Source organism: Carettochelys insculpta, chromosome 6 (genome assembly GCF_033958435.1).
Source record: "Carettochelys insculpta isolate YL-2023 chromosome 6, ASM3395843v1, whole genome shotgun sequence".
In the NCBI taxonomy this organism is placed as follows: Eukaryota; Metazoa; Chordata; order Testudines; family Carettochelyidae; genus Carettochelys; species Carettochelys insculpta.
Window position 1 is genome coordinate 24,874,730 of NC_134142.1, and position 18,699 is coordinate 24,893,428.

An 18,699-nucleotide genomic window follows, 5' to 3' on the forward strand; every position below is an offset into this window, starting at 1 on the left:
GGTAAATGAACTCGTGGACGACCTCTAACATATAGTTGTCAATGCTGATTGATGGGGATTCAGCAACATCCTGACCGAGTACATTTGTCTTCTTTAGGCTGATGGTAAGCCCAAAGTCCTTGCACGCTTTGGAGAACCGATCCAGCAGTTTTTGAAGCTGGTCTTCTGTGTGAGACACTACAGCAGCATCGTCTGCGAACAGCATGTCTCTGATGAGGACTTCTCGCACCTTAGACTTAGCTTTCAGCCTTGCAAGGTTAAACAGTTTCCCATCAGATCTTGCGTGCAGCAAGATGCCCTCTGTTGAAGATCCAAAGGCATGCTTCAGGAGGAGTGCGAAGAAGATCCCGAACAATGTCGGAGCAAGCACACATCCTTTTTTGACGCCGCTCCCGATTCTGAAAGCATCCGATAAGTCAAAAGCCTTGGTCAAGTTGATGAAGGCTATATAGAGTGGCTTTCTCTGCTCCCTGCACTTCTCCTGCAGCTGCCTTAGAGAGAAGACCATGTCAACGGTACACCTCTCTGCGTGGAATCCGCACTGCGATTTGGGGTACACCCTCTCAGCAATCTTCTGGAGTCTGCCAAGGATGACGCGAGCGAACAGTTTACCAGTGACGCTTAGGAGGGAGATTCCACGGTAGTTGTTGCAGTCGCTTCTGTCTCCTTTGTTCTTATACAACGTTACAATGTTAGCATCATGCATATCCTGTGAAACCTCACCCTCTCTACAGTACAGGCACAGTAGCTCATGCAGGGGTTCCAGGAGTGTGTCCGCAGCACATTTGATTACCTCTGGTGGTATACCATCCTGACCAGGGGCCTTTCCAGCTGCAGTGCTGTCGATGGCTGTCTTCAGTTCATCCACAGTCGGCTCTTGGTCCAGTTCATCCATTACTGGTAGGAGCTCGACGGCATCGAGGGCTGCGTCAGCCACAACATTCTCGCGTAAGTACAGCTCGGAGTAGTGCTCAACCCAGCGCTCCGTCTGTTTGGCTTTGTCAGCGATGACTTCACCAGATTTGGATTTCAGAGGTGCCATCTTGTTCTCGGTGGGTCCTAATACCTTCTTCACACCCTCGTACATTCCTCTGAGATTACCAAAGTCGGCACAGGTCTGGATGCTGCTGCATAGCTGGAGCCAGTGGTTGTTGGCACAGCGCCTGGCTGTCTGCTGTCAGCAGATCCAGGTAATCCTGACTTACTGGGACGCCTGTGCAGAGTATCTGCAATTCACCAGTGTGGCCAGTCCTGAACGCAGATGTGGTCACTTACAGTAGTGTTTCTTAAACTTTGAGACTTCCAACCCCCCCGACCGTTTTTTTAAATGCAGAACAACAAAGAAAAAAAATTTTTTTTTTAAATAAAACACCACCTGTCCAACCAAATACAAGCTACACATGCAGCAAAAACAAAATGAAATAATTTAATCAGTATTATAGCAATGAAATAGTAATACTGTGTCTTGTTTTTAATAACAGAAAATATATACCATCAGTGCATGATATTAAAGTGTCAGATGCTTGTGGCACACCTGCGAGTAGTTCACACACCACCAGTGTTCCATGGAAAATAGTATTTCTTAAAATGACTTACAGGATGACCACAGACTTCTGTGCATTAAATGCAGCCACCCCCGCAGCTAAACATAATGAAATTGTAGCAGCAGTGCGCTCAAAATGGTTTTCTGCGATTGGTTTGGCTAATGCTTTCATAGCTTTACCCCTCCAACTGACATTATATATGCTATCATGTGACAACAATGCCCAGATGCTTTGTATATTGGACAGACTTCAAACTCTCTTAGAGAAAGAGTTAATGGGCACAAGACAGACATAAAAACACTTCTGATCCACAAAGCGGTCAGCTGACATTTTAATGGCGTGGACCATTCTGTTCATGACTTAAGAGTTTACGTCTTACTGAAGAGGAATTTTCACATTACTTTGCAAAGACAGGCTGCTGAACTCTCTTATATTCAAATTCAACACATTAACACATGGTTTGAACTGGGGTGCGAATTTTCTGGGTCATTATGGGGGCTCTCTTGCAAACTTGGCTTATTCTAATTCTTGACAACCTTCTCCCTCTCACCCCCGCCCCCAGCCCCTCTACTCTCCGATTTGCTCAGCTTGATAATTTTTCTGATTTGTCAACCTTGATTGCTATTCTTGGTTCTCTGTACCTTAAATAATTGAGTCTGATCTGGTATGGCTATGGTCTGAAGAAGTGGGTCTGTCTCACAAAAGCTCACCTAATAAATTATTTTGTTAGTCTTTAAAGTGCTACTTTACTGCTTTTTTGTTTAGAGGTGAAAAGGAAACTTTCACCAACAGAGGACAATATGCCTTTACCTGGGCCCCACAGGTTTTTCACTTCTCCCTTAGTATTTGCCATGCACATTTCACTAAAATGGGGAATGAGTTGCTCCCTGACCAGCACGTGCATATCGTTTCATATGTGGATGACATCCCAATATGCACCCCTACTTCAGAATTGAACAAGGAAACCATCAGGGAGGTGTTGAATATAGTGCAGGAAACCAGATTCAAGGTAAATAGAGAAAAGGCTCAGCTAGTCCAGCAACAAGTGAAATAGATGGGTGTGTGTCTTGGGCAGGAGGGCCAGATTCCTAATCAACAAAACATAGAAGTGATAGGAAAGTTACCTGCTCCCAATCACATAACTCCCCCATCCCAGAGTCCTTATGGGAACTTTTAATTTTTCCAGTTTATTGAAATGCTCTCTGACAAAGCTAAGCCTCTACATCAAATATTAAAACATGAACAGGAGCTGGGGACCAGATGAACAAACTGCCCTAGCACCTTAAAAGAGGATCTGGCTGGGGCTCCTGCCCTGGGTTATTTTGACCCTACCCTGTCCATTATGAGTCAACTGGCCTCCTCAGAAACAACTACCGGAGCTAGGCTCAGCCAAAGGCAGTGTGACAAGCTGGAGTTATTGCATATGCCTCCCAGCTGCTGGATCAAACAGAGTAAAGCTTTGGCCACCACCCCCCGGGCTAAGAGTGTCTTGTGCTGGTCTGGAGCCTCTCACACTGGGAATTTATTACTGGGCAAGTTGAAGGTCATTTTTCAGACAATGTATTCCCTACGCAAGCACATTATATCACAGAAAATACAGGATGGCCGAGTCTCTAACCCCTGCATTGCTTAATGAACCCTCAACCAGGAAAACAGAGGAGTTGAGTTTAAGGAGCAAGTTGTTTCACTTGCCCCATGTGGGCTAATCATCCAAGGAGAGGACCACACCTGTCACTGACCCCTTGTAAACATCCTAAATGGCCAATCAAGGGAGGCACAAGGCTTGCAGATGCCAAACAAAAGGGATTTGTTGTTTGGAATAGGAAATGATGGCTAAAATGGTTTCATTCCTCCCAATTCAAAGAGTGGAAGGATAAACCCTCTGACCCACATGAAATAGTGCAACTTGCTTCTGCATCCTGCCATCCCCTTCTTGGCTAGCAACAAGGAATGGCTTGGGGCCATTGGAAAATATGCATCACATGGGTGTGTCAGTGTCCACACTGATGTTAAGGTATGAAAAAGGCCAGAGCAAGTCCCAGATGTCTATGGCCATATTTATGTAAGACAGTTTCATGTTCACTTGGTAACACTGGTCCCAGTTCCTCCCAGTATCTAATGGGGTAGTGAGAGAGTTTGTTCTCTGTTTACTGCCCATTCACAGTCACCGATCAGAAGCCATGACATCCCACCATTGCCCTTGCACTACGCTGTTCATGCGTATCTGGAAGCTCATGCTACCAAAGCTCTGTGCTGGACCTATGACCCCTCTGAACTGATGGAGATGCCCACCAGCTAGAAGGCAGGAAGTAAAATTGCTCCACCACATGCATGGATTCTATGGGAATGGGAACAATCCCTTGGCCCTATAGCATCACTATCAGTTCCATGCTGTTGACAACTTCTCAAGCTGTCCCTGGAAAAGCAGTGTCAGTTGTTTACAGGTTGCCACTGGAGAGTTGCTTAAATTTTGCTACAAAATCAAAGCCACCCCAGACGACCCCATTCTTTTGGGAACCATTCTGGCCTTGAAAGCAATGTGCACCAGGAAATGCCACCAGTGACAGCCTCCCAGATATGGAAAGGTGCAAGATAGTCCTTGTTTCTTTTGCAGTTTGGGGACCAACCATACCTTTAACATGTCATCACTGCTGCTGGCACTCAGGCACCTCCACTACCTGGAGAGGAACTGCAGCTGTGTCTAGTTACACCCTCAGGCAAGAATATCACATTGTTCCTTGTAAACTGGGAATCCCTGAACTGGACTTTAGCTAGACATGATCCGATTCAGCAAGTTCTCCAAAAGTGGGTAGTTCCACTAAAGGACACACTGTGACAATCTCATGCCAGCAATTTGGTTGAAATTCTATGGGCAAATTTCCATTCGGGAAGGACACCATGAGCTCTGATCATACACACTAAAATTCAGTGTACAGATTGACCCTCTCTTGTCCAGAACCCTCAGGACTGGACTTGGTGCCCAATGAGAATTTTCAGGATGATGAGAGGTCAATATCTTCTAACACACTACCAATACTTCCACTGCTTACTGGGCTCTTAGAAATTACAGCTAAATGACAGCATAGAACACGGAGCCAGGACTGGTGGCTGTAAACAAACTTCATGGGATCACAGGAAACCTGGACACACCCATAAGTGGCTGTCCAGCTAACTAAAATCATGCCAGATTACAAAATTTGCCAGATGAGAGAGAGATCCAGAACAGACAGGTTCAACCTGCATACACAAAAAAGTTTTCTATTTCTGCCTTGTGATCACCAACCCTGCTTTCCTCTGACATTTAACAGCCCCAGTTTCAGGACCCCACGTGTTAAAATTGAATCAACAAGAACATTTGGTTCTTCAACCTTGCACTTCTCTGAAGGAGGTTCGATCACTTAGAAGGCATGAATATAAAGTAAACTCTTTCATGTCCAGCATTCTATTATCTGGAACTCTCAAATAACTGGCATTTTAACAGTAAGTTTTAGTTACATTTTCCCCTAAGTACAGTATAGAAAGTAAATACAAATGAATACACCAAATACAGGATACAATACTAGTGTTGTTGTCAAATAAAGTACTCTGCATTTTTTTTTAAATATCTAATCTTGTTTTTCTTTCGTGTTATGCATTGCTAGGTATACCCTTATTGCCAGATATTCATATATTCTGGATAATCTCCCGGTCCCACGGCTGCCAGATACTAAAGAGTTAACTGTATCCCACACTGCACCCATACATGTCCCCTTAATTAGAACTAGCCATAGGGGATGGGGTGAATGGGTGCAATTTGTGGCAGGGGGCTGATAATGTAAATAGGGTAAAAAGAGAATTAATAGGATTGCCCCTCTAGGAAGAGGAATTTCTTTAATTGATACTGCAAATAGAAATTCTGGCTAAGATGATATCAGCTCATTGAAAAATATAGGAAACACGAGAACCAGCTTAACTGCCCTCTGAAGCAGTGACATGAGGAACAGTAGTCAGTAAGGTAGGTATTCTCTGGGTGGGACAGACTCAAAGAAAAAGATGAAGAGTCAAATCGTGTCTGGTGTACTGTACAGTCCTTCCAGAATAATGTCTCATTGATGCTAGTGTGTGAGCAAGCTCAGGCTCTCACCCAGAATGTAATCATGGGAATGATTCAACATGGAACAGCAGACAAATTCCTATGGAGGCAATCAACTTAATTCATCCCCATATAACAGAAGAACTAGTCCTCCTTGATGGAGGCTACCTGATGCTTCATATAATCACTACTAGCAAAGCCTGCAGGTATTCCTGATAACTGCAGCAAGCAAAGAAATCAGAATAACCAACCCAGTAGTCCCACTAGGGTTACAAATTAATGATAATTCAGCAATGTACTCCGAAGATCCCAATATTTGGGCCTGGGAGAAAGATAACATATGAAGCACTGTAAATGTTAAAGGGTGCAGGAGAAAAGAAGATTTGGGGCATATTTGTGAAGACTAAGCATTAGAGGAACATGACAAATTTCTCTTCCCACAACCTGGGAATAAGTCTTGTTGGTCTTTCAAAGTTATCCAGGAGGATGGGTCTGTTAATGTGTGAGAAAACAAAATGTGATACTGTATTGTTTAGCAGATACCGGATTGAACCTAGGGCACTTTACATTAATCACTGGTTCTGTAAGGTAACTATTATTGTTAGTTGCAATAGTAAGTTTTCTGTACAGCATTTAAATGCTCAGTCTGAGTTATGCAAGATTTCTCCTGTTTCACTGGGAATGGATCTGACTGACGAACTATTAACTCATCCCTCCTCACAAAGTGAGCTTCAAAAGCTCTGAACTATTGGGGAGAATGGCAAACTAGAAATCCAACGCAACAATCAGGAGCTCTCTAGGTTTGCACTTACAGTAAAAAGTACAAACCATCATTCCCGGTGGGAGACTTTCCACGGGTGGAACCCCAACGCAACAAGTCTTTTAAATATTATGCTTCACTCCATTGTGAAGATCACTGGATTCCAAATTATACTAGTAATAGGTCTGATTCTACTGGTTTGCTGGATCCAACAACTGATGCAGTGATTGCAAAGGACTGAATACCAGACCTGGTACCACAGGCAAATTTGGCAACAAATCTTTATGGCTTGTTCAATTAGTTAACTAGATTTGAATCTACCACTCAATTATATGCTACAGAACACTACAGTAAGAGAAATTTAGAGTTACCACTGTGCCATTTTCTTATTTTACGTAAGATAATACAAGTTCCTTATGTTGGAGCATCAAGACCACACACTGTAACAGTAATGCTCCAAATCTGTTCCCTATTTTACTTCAGCATAACTCAGCTTTTCCAAGGGAACCCCATTCTATACTTGTTTTCTCAAAAAAAAAATGACTTCCCAGTGAGTTCAACAGGGCTTACTCAAAATTAAGTCAACACTAAGCAGTCTTAGCTTTTCTGGAATTTCACTTAAGTCAATTTTTTTTTTAATTTAATCAATTAGTTAAATCATCTTGATTTAAAAAAAAACCATCAATCGACCCACCCTGAAGTCTCAACAAACATCCACAGTGCAAAAGGGGGAAGTCAGGGTGAGGAAGTAGGAACTGATTGATACTATGACTTCATCCTATACTAGGATAGGCTGCCTATTAGCAAGAAAGGTAATATGCAGTCTACCTTGCACAGAAGTTGTTACAAAACTTATTCCACATTCACTCATTTCAGCAGTAGCCAGAAATATCATTTGTTTGGGATGCTCAGTGTGCTGCATCTGCTACTCCTTAGCCAAGCAACAGTTCAAACATTTGTCAGCACCAGATAGTATTGTTACACTTCCACCTGCAGCTAATCTAGAAAGCCACCTAGTAAAAAAGTAATGGTGGGGGGGGGGAAAAACCGGAGAGGAACAATAAAAGATAGAACATGTGCTTAAGGCACCAAAAGAACTGTTTTTTGTATACATGCCCATGCTCATTTCCCTTCCCCTCCAGTAATAAAGCAAAAAACAAAGACTTTAAATGATTAAGCCAATAATCAGCATTAAGCAAAGCAGAACACATTGTCAGCTACTAAGCAAAGTGCTGAAGAGGTGTGTTCTTCCCATCATTCACAGATACAACCTCTGTTAATGAAGGACAATAAGCTAGGATAGGAAATTTCACATTGGTCTGAGGTCTAAATCCTGGATTGGTACTTTTCTCTGCGAGCACAACTAGAAATGAATGCTGCCCACTGCTGGAAAGACAGAATGCTCACCAATTCAGTGGTGTACCACATTCATTTCTAGCTGTGGCGGCTGAAGAACAAAATTACCAACTTTAAGTCATTCTAATTAAATTTCACGCCTTACCTCCTCATTGCCATTCCAAATCCATTTTAATAACTGCTATCTCAAGCACTGAAATGTCACAAAGCTTTGTAAACTACCTGAAGCTTAAGTCAGAATTCCATTTTCAACTTAAGATGGCAAAAAGACCTTTTCTGTATTTCACTGGACCATTTAACCTCTTCCTGAATGTAGAAACAGTTTATAGGACTCTAACCTTTCAGGCTGTATAGGATGCTGTTACCACAAATGTATAAATATGAAAAGGAACTATTTACAAATCCAGCATAAAAATCCTTTGCATCTGATTCAGAACTTCCAAATAGATCATGAAGTGTTCTTTCCCTGCAGAAAGATCAGGAACATGAAATCTGATATCTTGTTTTGCTGTAGGACTTCTGGGGTTCTTAGGTATGTTGTGTGTGCATTCATTTTGATGCGAGAGAAGTCAAACTCAACCATTAACAAAAAATATTTATAGGTATTTAAAATAATCGAAGTTACAAATATAAGACCTTCCCACATTATTGAAAGACATGGTATTTCAAACAGACGAAAGGAAATATAGGTTGAATCTCTCTAGTTAAGAAAAATTCCTGGTCCAGTGTAGTTTCAGTTAGCTAGATGTCCGCTTATCATAGGAGTGATCAAGTTTCCTACTGTCTCAAAGTTTGTTTACAGCCACCAGTCCTGGGCCTCTGTGTTTTGTGCTGTTTATCTCTAATTTACCCCAAAAATGTCTAAGAGTTCACTAAGTAGCAGAAGTGTTGGTAAAGCCTCTAGACAATTATTGACCTCACATGGTTCAGCAAATTCTCTGATTCAGCAATGGTCATGTCCCAAAAGTCCCAGGTTAGAGAGGTTCAACCTGTATGTATAGTGTACAGATAGCCTGTGAAATTGTCACAAGTTTGACAGCTTATACAAATAATACGAAAAAAATCCATTGTTTTACAAATCAGGATTTAGAAAGTGTTACTGTCCTTTGCTTAAGGGCATAGGCCACTTACTACTTGCCTCAACTGGCAATAAGTTCTCCCTAAAAATACCTCATTTCATAATTTTCCATTCCATTGAGATTTTTGCTCCTTCTTAAAGAATGAGTCAGGCATCTTCCTGAAAATAGATGTCCAATCTGCTAAATATGGCAGCTCCTGTGCTCCTAATGACAGGCAGCACTAGGTGCTAGAGAAAGAAACAGCCCACAAAACTCAAGTCAAAACTTCTTTTTAAGTGAGGCTGAGCATAACTACCTACCCACTAACTTCAGTAAGAAGTCTCAGAATAAAACTTAAGAAGCCAACTGAGAAGAAACTATAACACTATCAAGAATAATAATATGTTTATAGTTTGTGTATTTTGTCCCATTACAATTTGTACTCGGGGGGGAATTCTGTGACAAAAAAAATTAGAAATTCTGCATCTAAACAAGACACTACAAGCACACCAGTCGCAATTAGTTTGGGAACGTATTTCAAAGCACCTGTCAGCAAGCACGTCTTAACAATGCATACTATTCCTCCTGGCCTCCCCCCGTCCCCCAACCAAAACAAAAAACAAAAAAAAAAAAAAACCAACAACCACCACCACACTGTTTGGGAAATTATTTGACAGATTCCTTATAAAGCATACTAATATAGAACTTTGAGCAAGTCATTTAAACTATAATACATCCCCTGCATACCTCAGAAGGAAAAGCTTTGGTGGAGGGTGGGGGGTTAAGGGAAGAGTGAAGGAAAGGGAAGGAGCCTGAAAGACTGCTGTGTGGGAGAAGTATGGAACAGATTTGAGTCTAAGGATTGCTAGGAAATTGTGGACTTCTTCCTCATGCATACCCTGACACACCCCTAGTACCTCACATCCAGCAGGCAGTGCAGCATACCAGAACAGAAGCTACACGGAGGCAACAGAGGGCCCCCTCCAGGCAGGGGGTAATTGTGGGCCCCCCCCACACACCCGTTTGTGCACCTTTTCTCCAGGAAAAGCATAATTTATGTTTTAGTTATATTTTATAACTTTTTCAGGTCTTGTTTAACTATAATAATTTTAATTGAGAATACTTAATATGAAGTTTGTTGTTTTACAATTTTATTAACAGTTCTGAAAAGAAAGTCTGGGATATACACCCTAACAAACTGCTTTCACCAAACAAGGACTTCCACCAAAGAATTAGAGAGCACCCTAAACCAGGCCACCAAGATTCCCTGAAAGAACCTTCTTCAACGTAACAAAACCCGACTGATAACCCCTTCAGGTGTCACCCACCGCCCTACACTAAAACCCACATCAAATATTTGCAGGACATTCAGGAAGCACACCCCTCTACAATCAATCTTTCCCCAAATCCTTCTTATGGCCTTCATACGACGTCACCCCTAAACTGCCTCAGAGGCACGCTCCTCGGAGACCAGGCAATGACAGTGCCAAGTGGCACCAGCTACTGCCAGAAGAGATGCAAAAACCTGTTGACCCATCTCCACTGCTATAACTCCCAATCCCCCCACCCAGCCACCTAGGTATGCACCCTCATTATGGGCTAATCCAAACCCTGGACGCCACCAGGCCCTTCCGGTGGCAGGCACCAAGATCAGAGCCAGGCATGAAGCTTGGCAGCACCAAGACCCACAGGATCTGAGCTTGCCCCAGCAGTGCACCCCGTCCACCTCCAGCCATGCAATCCAGCACCCCCAAGCAAAGGGGCACACTCCCGGGAACATAGCATTACCGCCCCTCTGGCTGCAACCACACAGCAGGGCCCCACACCAGTCCCCTTGCCAAGGCAGAGAGACACATCCCCACGGGGTAAGAACTCGCCCCAGGGGAGGCAGCCTGAGGCCTCCCTACAAGTGCCTGCGACAGTGGGAGAGATGCAAGGCCACATGGGGCAAACAGACCCCCTGCTCAGGAGCCAGCCAGGCTGAAACCCACCCACCATGGCCTTGTTCTCTTCACCCAACAGCCCCTCCAGCATGAGGCTCCGCTGCTAAAGGTTCTGAACAGCAGTCTCCAGTTAAACTCACCAATCTGCACATTCGACTGCAAAAGCAGACTGCTGTGATTAGACACACCAGGGACAGGAAAAAGACGAGTACGCAGAAAGAAAAGAAAAAAAAAACAAAACAAAAACCCACCACTCCTCCCTGCAATCCTATGAAGCCAATTGTCGGCATGCAAACCTGGAAACCACGCCTCCCAGAAGGCACCAGGAGCCACAGCACTGCACTTAGATAATTAATAAACATGTAGTCACAGGCTGCGTTTTTGCCATGTTTGTTCTAGGTGCTACTACAGTAGCAATTTTGAAGCGTAGGGTCAGAAGTGAGCAACGAAAAACCCAAAACAGGTATAATAAAAAGCATCAGGTCAGTAAGCTACAGATTTTGACATATCCATTAGACAGATGAACAGCAATGAATTTAAAATTCAGTAACATTAAAGTTTATATTTAAAAATTAAAAGCATGCATTCCTGTAACACAAGGTTGGGGCCTTTTCTTCACTGGTGCGAATAGTACGTACCACTCATTACACAAAATCTTCTCCAATCACGAACGACACCTACAGGATACACTGGAGATAAACTTCAGACAGTACAGAGATAGGCTACTAAGAGGAGGAACATGTTTGAAGAATGATAATAATTTGCAAAGATTTGAAATAAATATTTAATACCTCAGAGATCACTGTTCCATGTACGAAAGGAAGTTGTACAGTTTTATATCTGGGAAGTTTAAATTAGCCCGAACTGCCGCCATAAAGCATTACTGTTTTCAAACTAACATTTTAACTAAAAAAACAACCTTACAAGTAAGTTCTAATATGGCAGAATACAAAAGGAAACATAGAAGCACTATGGGAAACGTAAATGGTTACCAACAACAAACAGTACTGAAACAGATTTAACCAAGCAACAAAAGTAAATGATCAAGCTCATAAGTACAAAAGCTCACACCTAATAGATTACTATACATGGATGACTTCACCAAGTGTATGATAATGGTCATTTGAAGAAGAGATTTAAACCCTAAATTCAACAGTCATTTTAACAGAACTGATAAATGGCAAGGAGCAGTTCATTCATACAGCTCAACTGCAAACAAAATGCCCTTGGGTTCCTCATTGAAACAGTCTGAGGTAAGCCACACAGAACCTGTGTCTTGACATACTGCTTGGTTAATCTTCTCTTTGATGAACTTTCATTTCTAAATAAGACACAAAGTCTTATCAACCAACTAAGAATTTGACCATTCCTCAGTCCGTATAGTTTTAACTTAAGTAGGGTCAACGATGCAAAAATTAAAAAGCCAGTAATGTAAACCTTGTTTAGTTGAACTATGTAGTGTCAAACTTCTTATGTTATTATCTACCATGATAACAACATATTGTTAACAAGCTTCTACCCAGTGGCGCTAAGTGAAATTTTGAGGTATGCTTCTTGTAAAATTATTCTGGTATCCATTCTACTTACACTCTCCAACTACTGAGAAACACACTTAATTGTCAAGTTTCAGGACTTGCACATGTGACCATAAACCACTCCCAGCTCTGCTTTTACAACTTTTTATAGGTCACACTAGTGATGGACTTGCCTATTGAGTAGGCAATTACCTTCACAACAGTAACTATGCATGTTGCTAAAGCCAAGTACACTGTGCAGATGTGTCTACAATATCTACATTGACAAGAGGTGCTTCCATGGGGGGGTAAATAATCCATCTCCGTGGGAAGCAGAATCTAGGTGGATGGAAGAATTCTTCCTCTGTCCTAGTGATGTCCACAGCAGGAGTTAAGTTAGCATGGCTCTGTCTCTCATGAGTATGGATATTGCCTTGTACACATACCACATTTGAGAGATGCTACTGCGTCAGTAAGGACCCAATCTAGAACAGTCCTAACAAAGTTTTGTTGATTGCTAGCAAAAGACTACTAGTACAAGAATTAAAAACAAGCACCTGCAACATTGCACCACATATTGACACTGCAGTCTAGTGGTGCAAGTGTAATTCAAAAAATCTCAAACCGAGACAGATTCTCCTCATTAATGAGTAGAGTCTGCTGAAACCAATGGAGGGGTCTGCAACGCAGCTCTGGAGCCACATACAGTTCTTTAAGGACTTCTTGATCCCTCCCAATCCTGTAACTGGGAACTAAAAAAAAAAAGTCTTGAGGTTTTGATAAACGCTGAACTTTTAAAAGCCCAACAGTGAATAACTCATACTTAAATAGCACACATTCTGATCTCGTAACTGATAACTCCCCCTTTAATATGTGCAGTGCATTGTGGGATAATATACTGTATCTGTATTTTGATTATGTTGCTAATAAAATCCTGATACTGAAAAGGAAAAGGATTCCTGCTGTGAAGGGCAAAATGCATTTCGAGAAAGAAAACAGAAATCAAACGTGAAATAAAATTGGCATAATTAAAGTAGGTAGGAGTAAAAGTCAGGAAGACAGCAGTACATATACTCGAAGTGCAAAGAAACAGAACATGTAAAAAGTTTGTAAGTGTCCTGCAGTAAGCATGCACTGCATTACAAATCATTGTGCATGCACTGTTCTTAAAGGAGAGGTTACAAAAAGTATGGTTTGACATTATTTATTAAAGACCCTCATACTCACAAACATTGCGGCTTGTAAATTATTGAGTTTTTTTACCCAATTTCAAAAAAATTGTTAGTATATAAGGTGACATAGGAATTCTTGTTGTTTAAAAAAAGAGAGAGAGAGAGACAGAGAGAGAGAGAGAGAGGGAGACTTCATATTTTAGTTACCAACCCCCTGCCCTCTAATGTAAAACCAGGATGTATGAGAGAAAAATCAGAATCATTAATTTTATCCATTATAGTTCATTTAAAGCAAGTACTAATCTTTATGTTTAACAAGATTTAATTAAGCACCCTACTAGGCAATTTGAAATGCAGAATTCAAATACACTAGCACTTGCTAACAGATTTTGACAGTCTCCTGTAGCCCATATACTCAGTTGTTCCCCAGCCATTTATTCATTTGTTTTCAGCTATCCTGACAGTAGCTTCAACTGACTATAACTAGACATAGGCTGTGGCTACACTACAGACATCTGCTGCTGCAAGCTCTGAACTGTATTCCTTCACATTGCCTCTTCTACCTACTTACCCATTGTTGCAGAGCATAAAATTTTGTTAAAGTTATTATGATATTCAAGATTAGAAACAGTTAGCAGGGGAAGATAGAATTCCAGTCTCTCTCAATATTTATGCAAGAACCATGTTAAAAACAGGTAACTTCATGAACAAGGTGTATTGTAAAAATTATACTCAGACTGGATAATATTCAAACATTACGTATGCAGAGTTAGCAAATAACTGATTTACAAATACATTAACACCCGCCTTCCAACAGGCTACAGAAAACATCCAGCACGTAACAACTCTACCTAGATGGACAATGCACGTTAGAACTAAGAGGAAGAAAAAAAAATACATATATGTAATAAGAGATCAGAAAATCCAGAAAGAAAAATCAGGTAGATTCCTAATCTTGGAGGCACAACCTTCCACCAACCCTATCACACTTCTTTTCTAAAACTGTCAGGTGCAATTATTTTTAACTGTCCTTAAATATTGATGAACTGAAAAAACCTGACACATCTCTTACCAAATGGAAAAAGGCAGAGCTGAAACATTTCCAAGCATTAAGACAAACCCTCCCACACCCTCCAAGATGCTGCCAGGGACCAAAGCTTCTATAACGTAAGATCCACCCCCTTCTTCTGGATCTGCTGAGAGATTCAGACTCCTATGATGGGTATGTCTAAGGCCCTTAACGCTTTGGTATCCAAGCACCCACCACATATAGATAGAAGAGCGTGCGCACACACCACCTCAAAAGGTGTTTTTCTCTTAGCCTCCACAAACACCCCTCCCACAATGTCAGGCATAGGAGCAACCCACACTCCCAACCCCTCTCTCGCCAAGTGCTGACTGCAGGGGCTATCTCGCCCACTGGGCTGCCTCGGAACTAGGCAAGTTGTCCGTGGCTCGTCGCAGCAAAGGCGCACACCCCTGGGCAGGCAGCGCCCCGAAACCTCCCACCGCCCAAACGAGCAGCTTGCAGCGAAGGAGCCCAAACAGGCGGCGCTCAGGCAACCACCTAGTCCCCTCCACCCCCCTCATGTAACGGTCACGGCCTGAAGTACACGCGTCATCCGGGACTGCGGCCCCATGTTCGGCATTAAAATGCAGCCCAATGGGGCCCGGGTGCGCGGCGGACAGAAGGGAGGGGAGGGAACCGCCCGGCGCAGCGCGAGCGGGCGCCGCTGGAGGCGGCTGCGATGGAGCCAACGCGGACAGGGGGCGAAGAGGCGGAGAACCGGCCGCGGAGAAGCGGGAGCAAGGAAGGGAGAAAGCCGCCGGCAGGAGAGAGGGAGCTGGGGAGAAGGAGAAGCGAGGGGGGCGGGGATGGAGCCAGTGGGGGGCGAGGACAGGAGGCTGGGTTCGCCCCGCACCGTGCCCGCCCGCGCACCCCGCCTCCCCCTACTGCAGTAACTACGCCATTGCGGCCTAGTCCGGGAGCCAGCAGCGCGCTGCCTCCCCAGCCGCTCCCCCTCCCCCCCGCCGCCATCTTGGCGGCCGCCGCCATCTTTCCTTCCCCCCGCCGGAGCCGGGCAGGAGCAGGAGCAGCAGCAGCGCAGACCCCGCCATCTTTTCGGGGGAGCCGCCATACTTGCCCTGGCGATGAACATGGCGGCGCCCATCACACACATCAAAACATGGCCTCCCTTCAAAACAAAACCGGCCGGGCAGAGTTGCTGGGCCACCGGCGGGGCCTAGGGCCCGAGGAGGGAGGGGCCCGACGCGCACTTACCCGAGGCCCACATGGTGACCGAGAACTCCCCCTCCAGGGTCTTGATCTGCACCTGCTTCTGCTCCCACTTCCTGCCTCCGCCGCCCTCGGCCCCGCCGCCGCCTCCCCCGCTCAGGTAACTCTTCTTGCTGCTCTTCTTTCCGCTGCCGCCCTTCTTAACGCGGCCTCCGGCCGAGGACGAGCCGCCGCCCCCGCCGCTCTTGCTGCCGGCGGCGGCCACGGTGACCAGGGTCTGCTCGATATACTCATCCTCCCCGGCGGGGGCCGGCACCGGAATGAGGATCTGGTCCTCGAAGCCGTCGTCGGCCCGCAGCCCGTCCGAGTCGTCTCCCCCCACCACCTCCTCGCGGGTCTGCACCAGGATCACCTCCTGGTGATGGTGCAGGTGGAGCTGCCCCCCGCCGCCGCCGGCCGCGCCACCGCCTGCTCCGCTGGGATCCCCATCCGAGACGAGCGGCTGCAGCGCGATCATGGGCTGGTGGTGGTGGTGGTGGTAGTGATGGGGCGGGTGGTGCGGCCCGCACTCCTCACAGCATTCATCCTCGTCCTCCTCGTCCTCGTCCTCCTCGCCGCCCACCACGGTGGTCTCGATGGTCTCCACCGGGATGGTCTCCACCTCGATCTCGTGCAGCTCCACGATCTCGGCCGGCATCTCCGAGCCGTCAGTGGCGATGTACAGGGTGTCTCCCGAGGCCATGGCGGGGCGAGGGAGGGGACGAGCGGGCTGGGAGGAGGTCCAGTCCGCTCCCCTCGGCGGGCAGGCGACGGGGCTCGGGCTCCTCTCGCTTCCCTTCCTTCTCCTCCCCCTTCCACACAAACACCAGGCAGCTCCTCGCAGCCAGGGAGGGAGGTAGCCAGCCGCCAAATCCCGGCTACGCTCCCTCGCGAGACTTCCGGCGCTACCGCCGAGACGGACCTCAACCCCTGGAAGCTACCGCCGCCGGGACTCACCCCCTCATGCTAAGCAGCCTATCACACCGCGCCTCACGGCGGGGACACGCCCCCTTCGCTCGCCAGCCTACTGGAGAGCGTCTGGCCACCAGGCACCGCCTTTTTCCACAAACAGCCTATCGATAGCCCGGAGGACACACCTCCTAGCTCTTCACAGCCTATCCTCGCTTGGTGCGGAAGCCCCGCGCCGACAGTGGGCGGGAGGAAGCTGCCCCTCCCGTTGTGCGCCCCTGCGGAGACAGTTTGCAGGCAGCGTGCTGGCCTCGTCGTACGTGCTCTGCCAGCTGGATCTCGATGCCGGCGCTGTGAGTGCCCCTGGCGCTGAGCGGACCCCAGGCGGTGATCTCGCCGCTTCACCCGCCTGCCCGCTGGGCCGAGGGGGAAGCCAGGCCGCGGTGGCGGGAGGAGCTGACTGTGGTTCCGACCTGCTCTGGAGCCGGGGAGCTCGCACTCTCGTCCCAGAAAACCGGGCGCGGCGCGGCGCGGCAGTCAGGCAGGCGGCTGCGGATTGTGCTTTATTGTTCCTACTGCTGAGGGTGTCTGTGGCTCGCCCGCCTTCCGTGTTGGTTAACCCACTCTCGTCAGATTTCACTTGGGGCCACAACATACACGTGTTAATCGGGAGACGTGCGCTTAAGTGTGGTGTGTGAACTGAAGTGGGTTTGTCCCAGGAGAGCTCACCGGCTAATAACGTATTTTGTTAGTCTTTAAAATGCTGTGTTGTTTTTTGACCATACAGGCTAACTCTGTAACTTAAGATGTGATTGCGATAAGTAAGAGGAGAAAGGAACAATTGTGAACGTAGAGTGTTTTACAAGCTTGGATAAATATTTTTACTCTCACTGCCACGCTGCTGGCTTTTGAAGGAGAAATCCAATGTTTGTTTAAAATCAGTTTAGGGTCAGAAGTGAAGAACCGGTAGCAAACTGTTGTTTCCCATTTAAAGGAAAACAAGATGTTTCCTCCATACCTCATAAAGAGTGTCATGTCCTCCACGAGTAGGACCCCTAATCGCCAACCTGCTGGCAAGCCTCACTGTCTCCGGACCTGCTCTGAGCAGCAGTCTTAAGAACAGCAGCAGACTGACCCAACTCTCTTGTCTTTGCAATTAGATGATTGTACAGTGAGAAAAGCTGGAGTGTTTTGTTGTTTTATTTTTTAAGTCTTAGGCAGATAAGGCAGTAGTGAAGGATCTGCTTTGAAACTCATCCTCTCCAGGAGGGTTTGGGGGGGATATCCAGTCACAGATTAAACAGTGTCCATTAAAATTTGGTTCAAAGTTTACAGTTTGTAAGAATTAATTCTTTTTAAAGGCTTATAAAATGACTTAACTTATTCAGAAATGTCACAGTAACATTGTTTTAAAGCAAAGTTTCCAGTACATTATTGTAACAGGTAAGAGTTACTGCATGATTAAGTTGTTTTGTTTTCTTTAAATCTTTTCTGTTGCCCTAAGCCAATTCAGAAAATGATGACATACCATATCCATTCTCCTCCACCTAAGGACAAATAATAACCACCTCCACCAACATGAGCAGTTTGCCTGGTATTCTTGAGCCAAGTTCAGCATAACTTCAGACATGAATCACAGAGTTCAAATGATCAGAGTCTTAATGAAACATGATTGAACCATATCAGAATTTACAAGAAAAATCACATGTAGCTTTTCAATGTAATATGGAAAAGTTTAAAAACTGTGGTAAATATAGACTGCAACCACCAGGTATCTCTATTTTCTAATCACTTTCTAGCTTTCCTCTCAGATACTTCCCCCTCAGTGTGGCTTGAGCTGCAAGTCCTTGCGACATAGTCCTATGAAAATCAAGGAAGATTTGTAGAATTGGGTGTTTAGGCCCCAATCTTGCAGTGAGAGCCACCAGTGCAGTCTTGTACATACATGCAGCCCTAATGAAGCACTTCCCAAAGAAGGTCCCTGTGCAGGATGAGGGCCTGCCTTCCATTGTATAGTGTTTGGAGTAAGGGATGTGCATTATCTCTGAAAACTGCCACAAGTTCCTATGGGGCAATTTTAGATAATGTCCACTTGA

General features: G+C 45.2%; 1 protein-coding gene across 1 annotated transcript in view; it reads right to left on the reverse strand.

Annotated features, from left to right (window-relative positions):
• YY1 (YY1 transcription factor) overlaps window positions 1–18,478 on the reverse strand; it is a 47,984-nt gene extending 29,506 nt beyond the window's left edge. The window contains exon 1 of the mRNA XM_074996518.1: window positions 15,701–18,478. Within this exon, the coding sequence (XP_074852619.1) occupies window positions 15,701–16,397 (697 nt within the window). The 5' untranslated portion in view covers window positions 16,398–18,478. The remainder of the gene's footprint in view (window positions 1–15,700) is intronic.
• Between the last annotated feature and the right edge of the window lie 221 nt (window positions 18,479–18,699).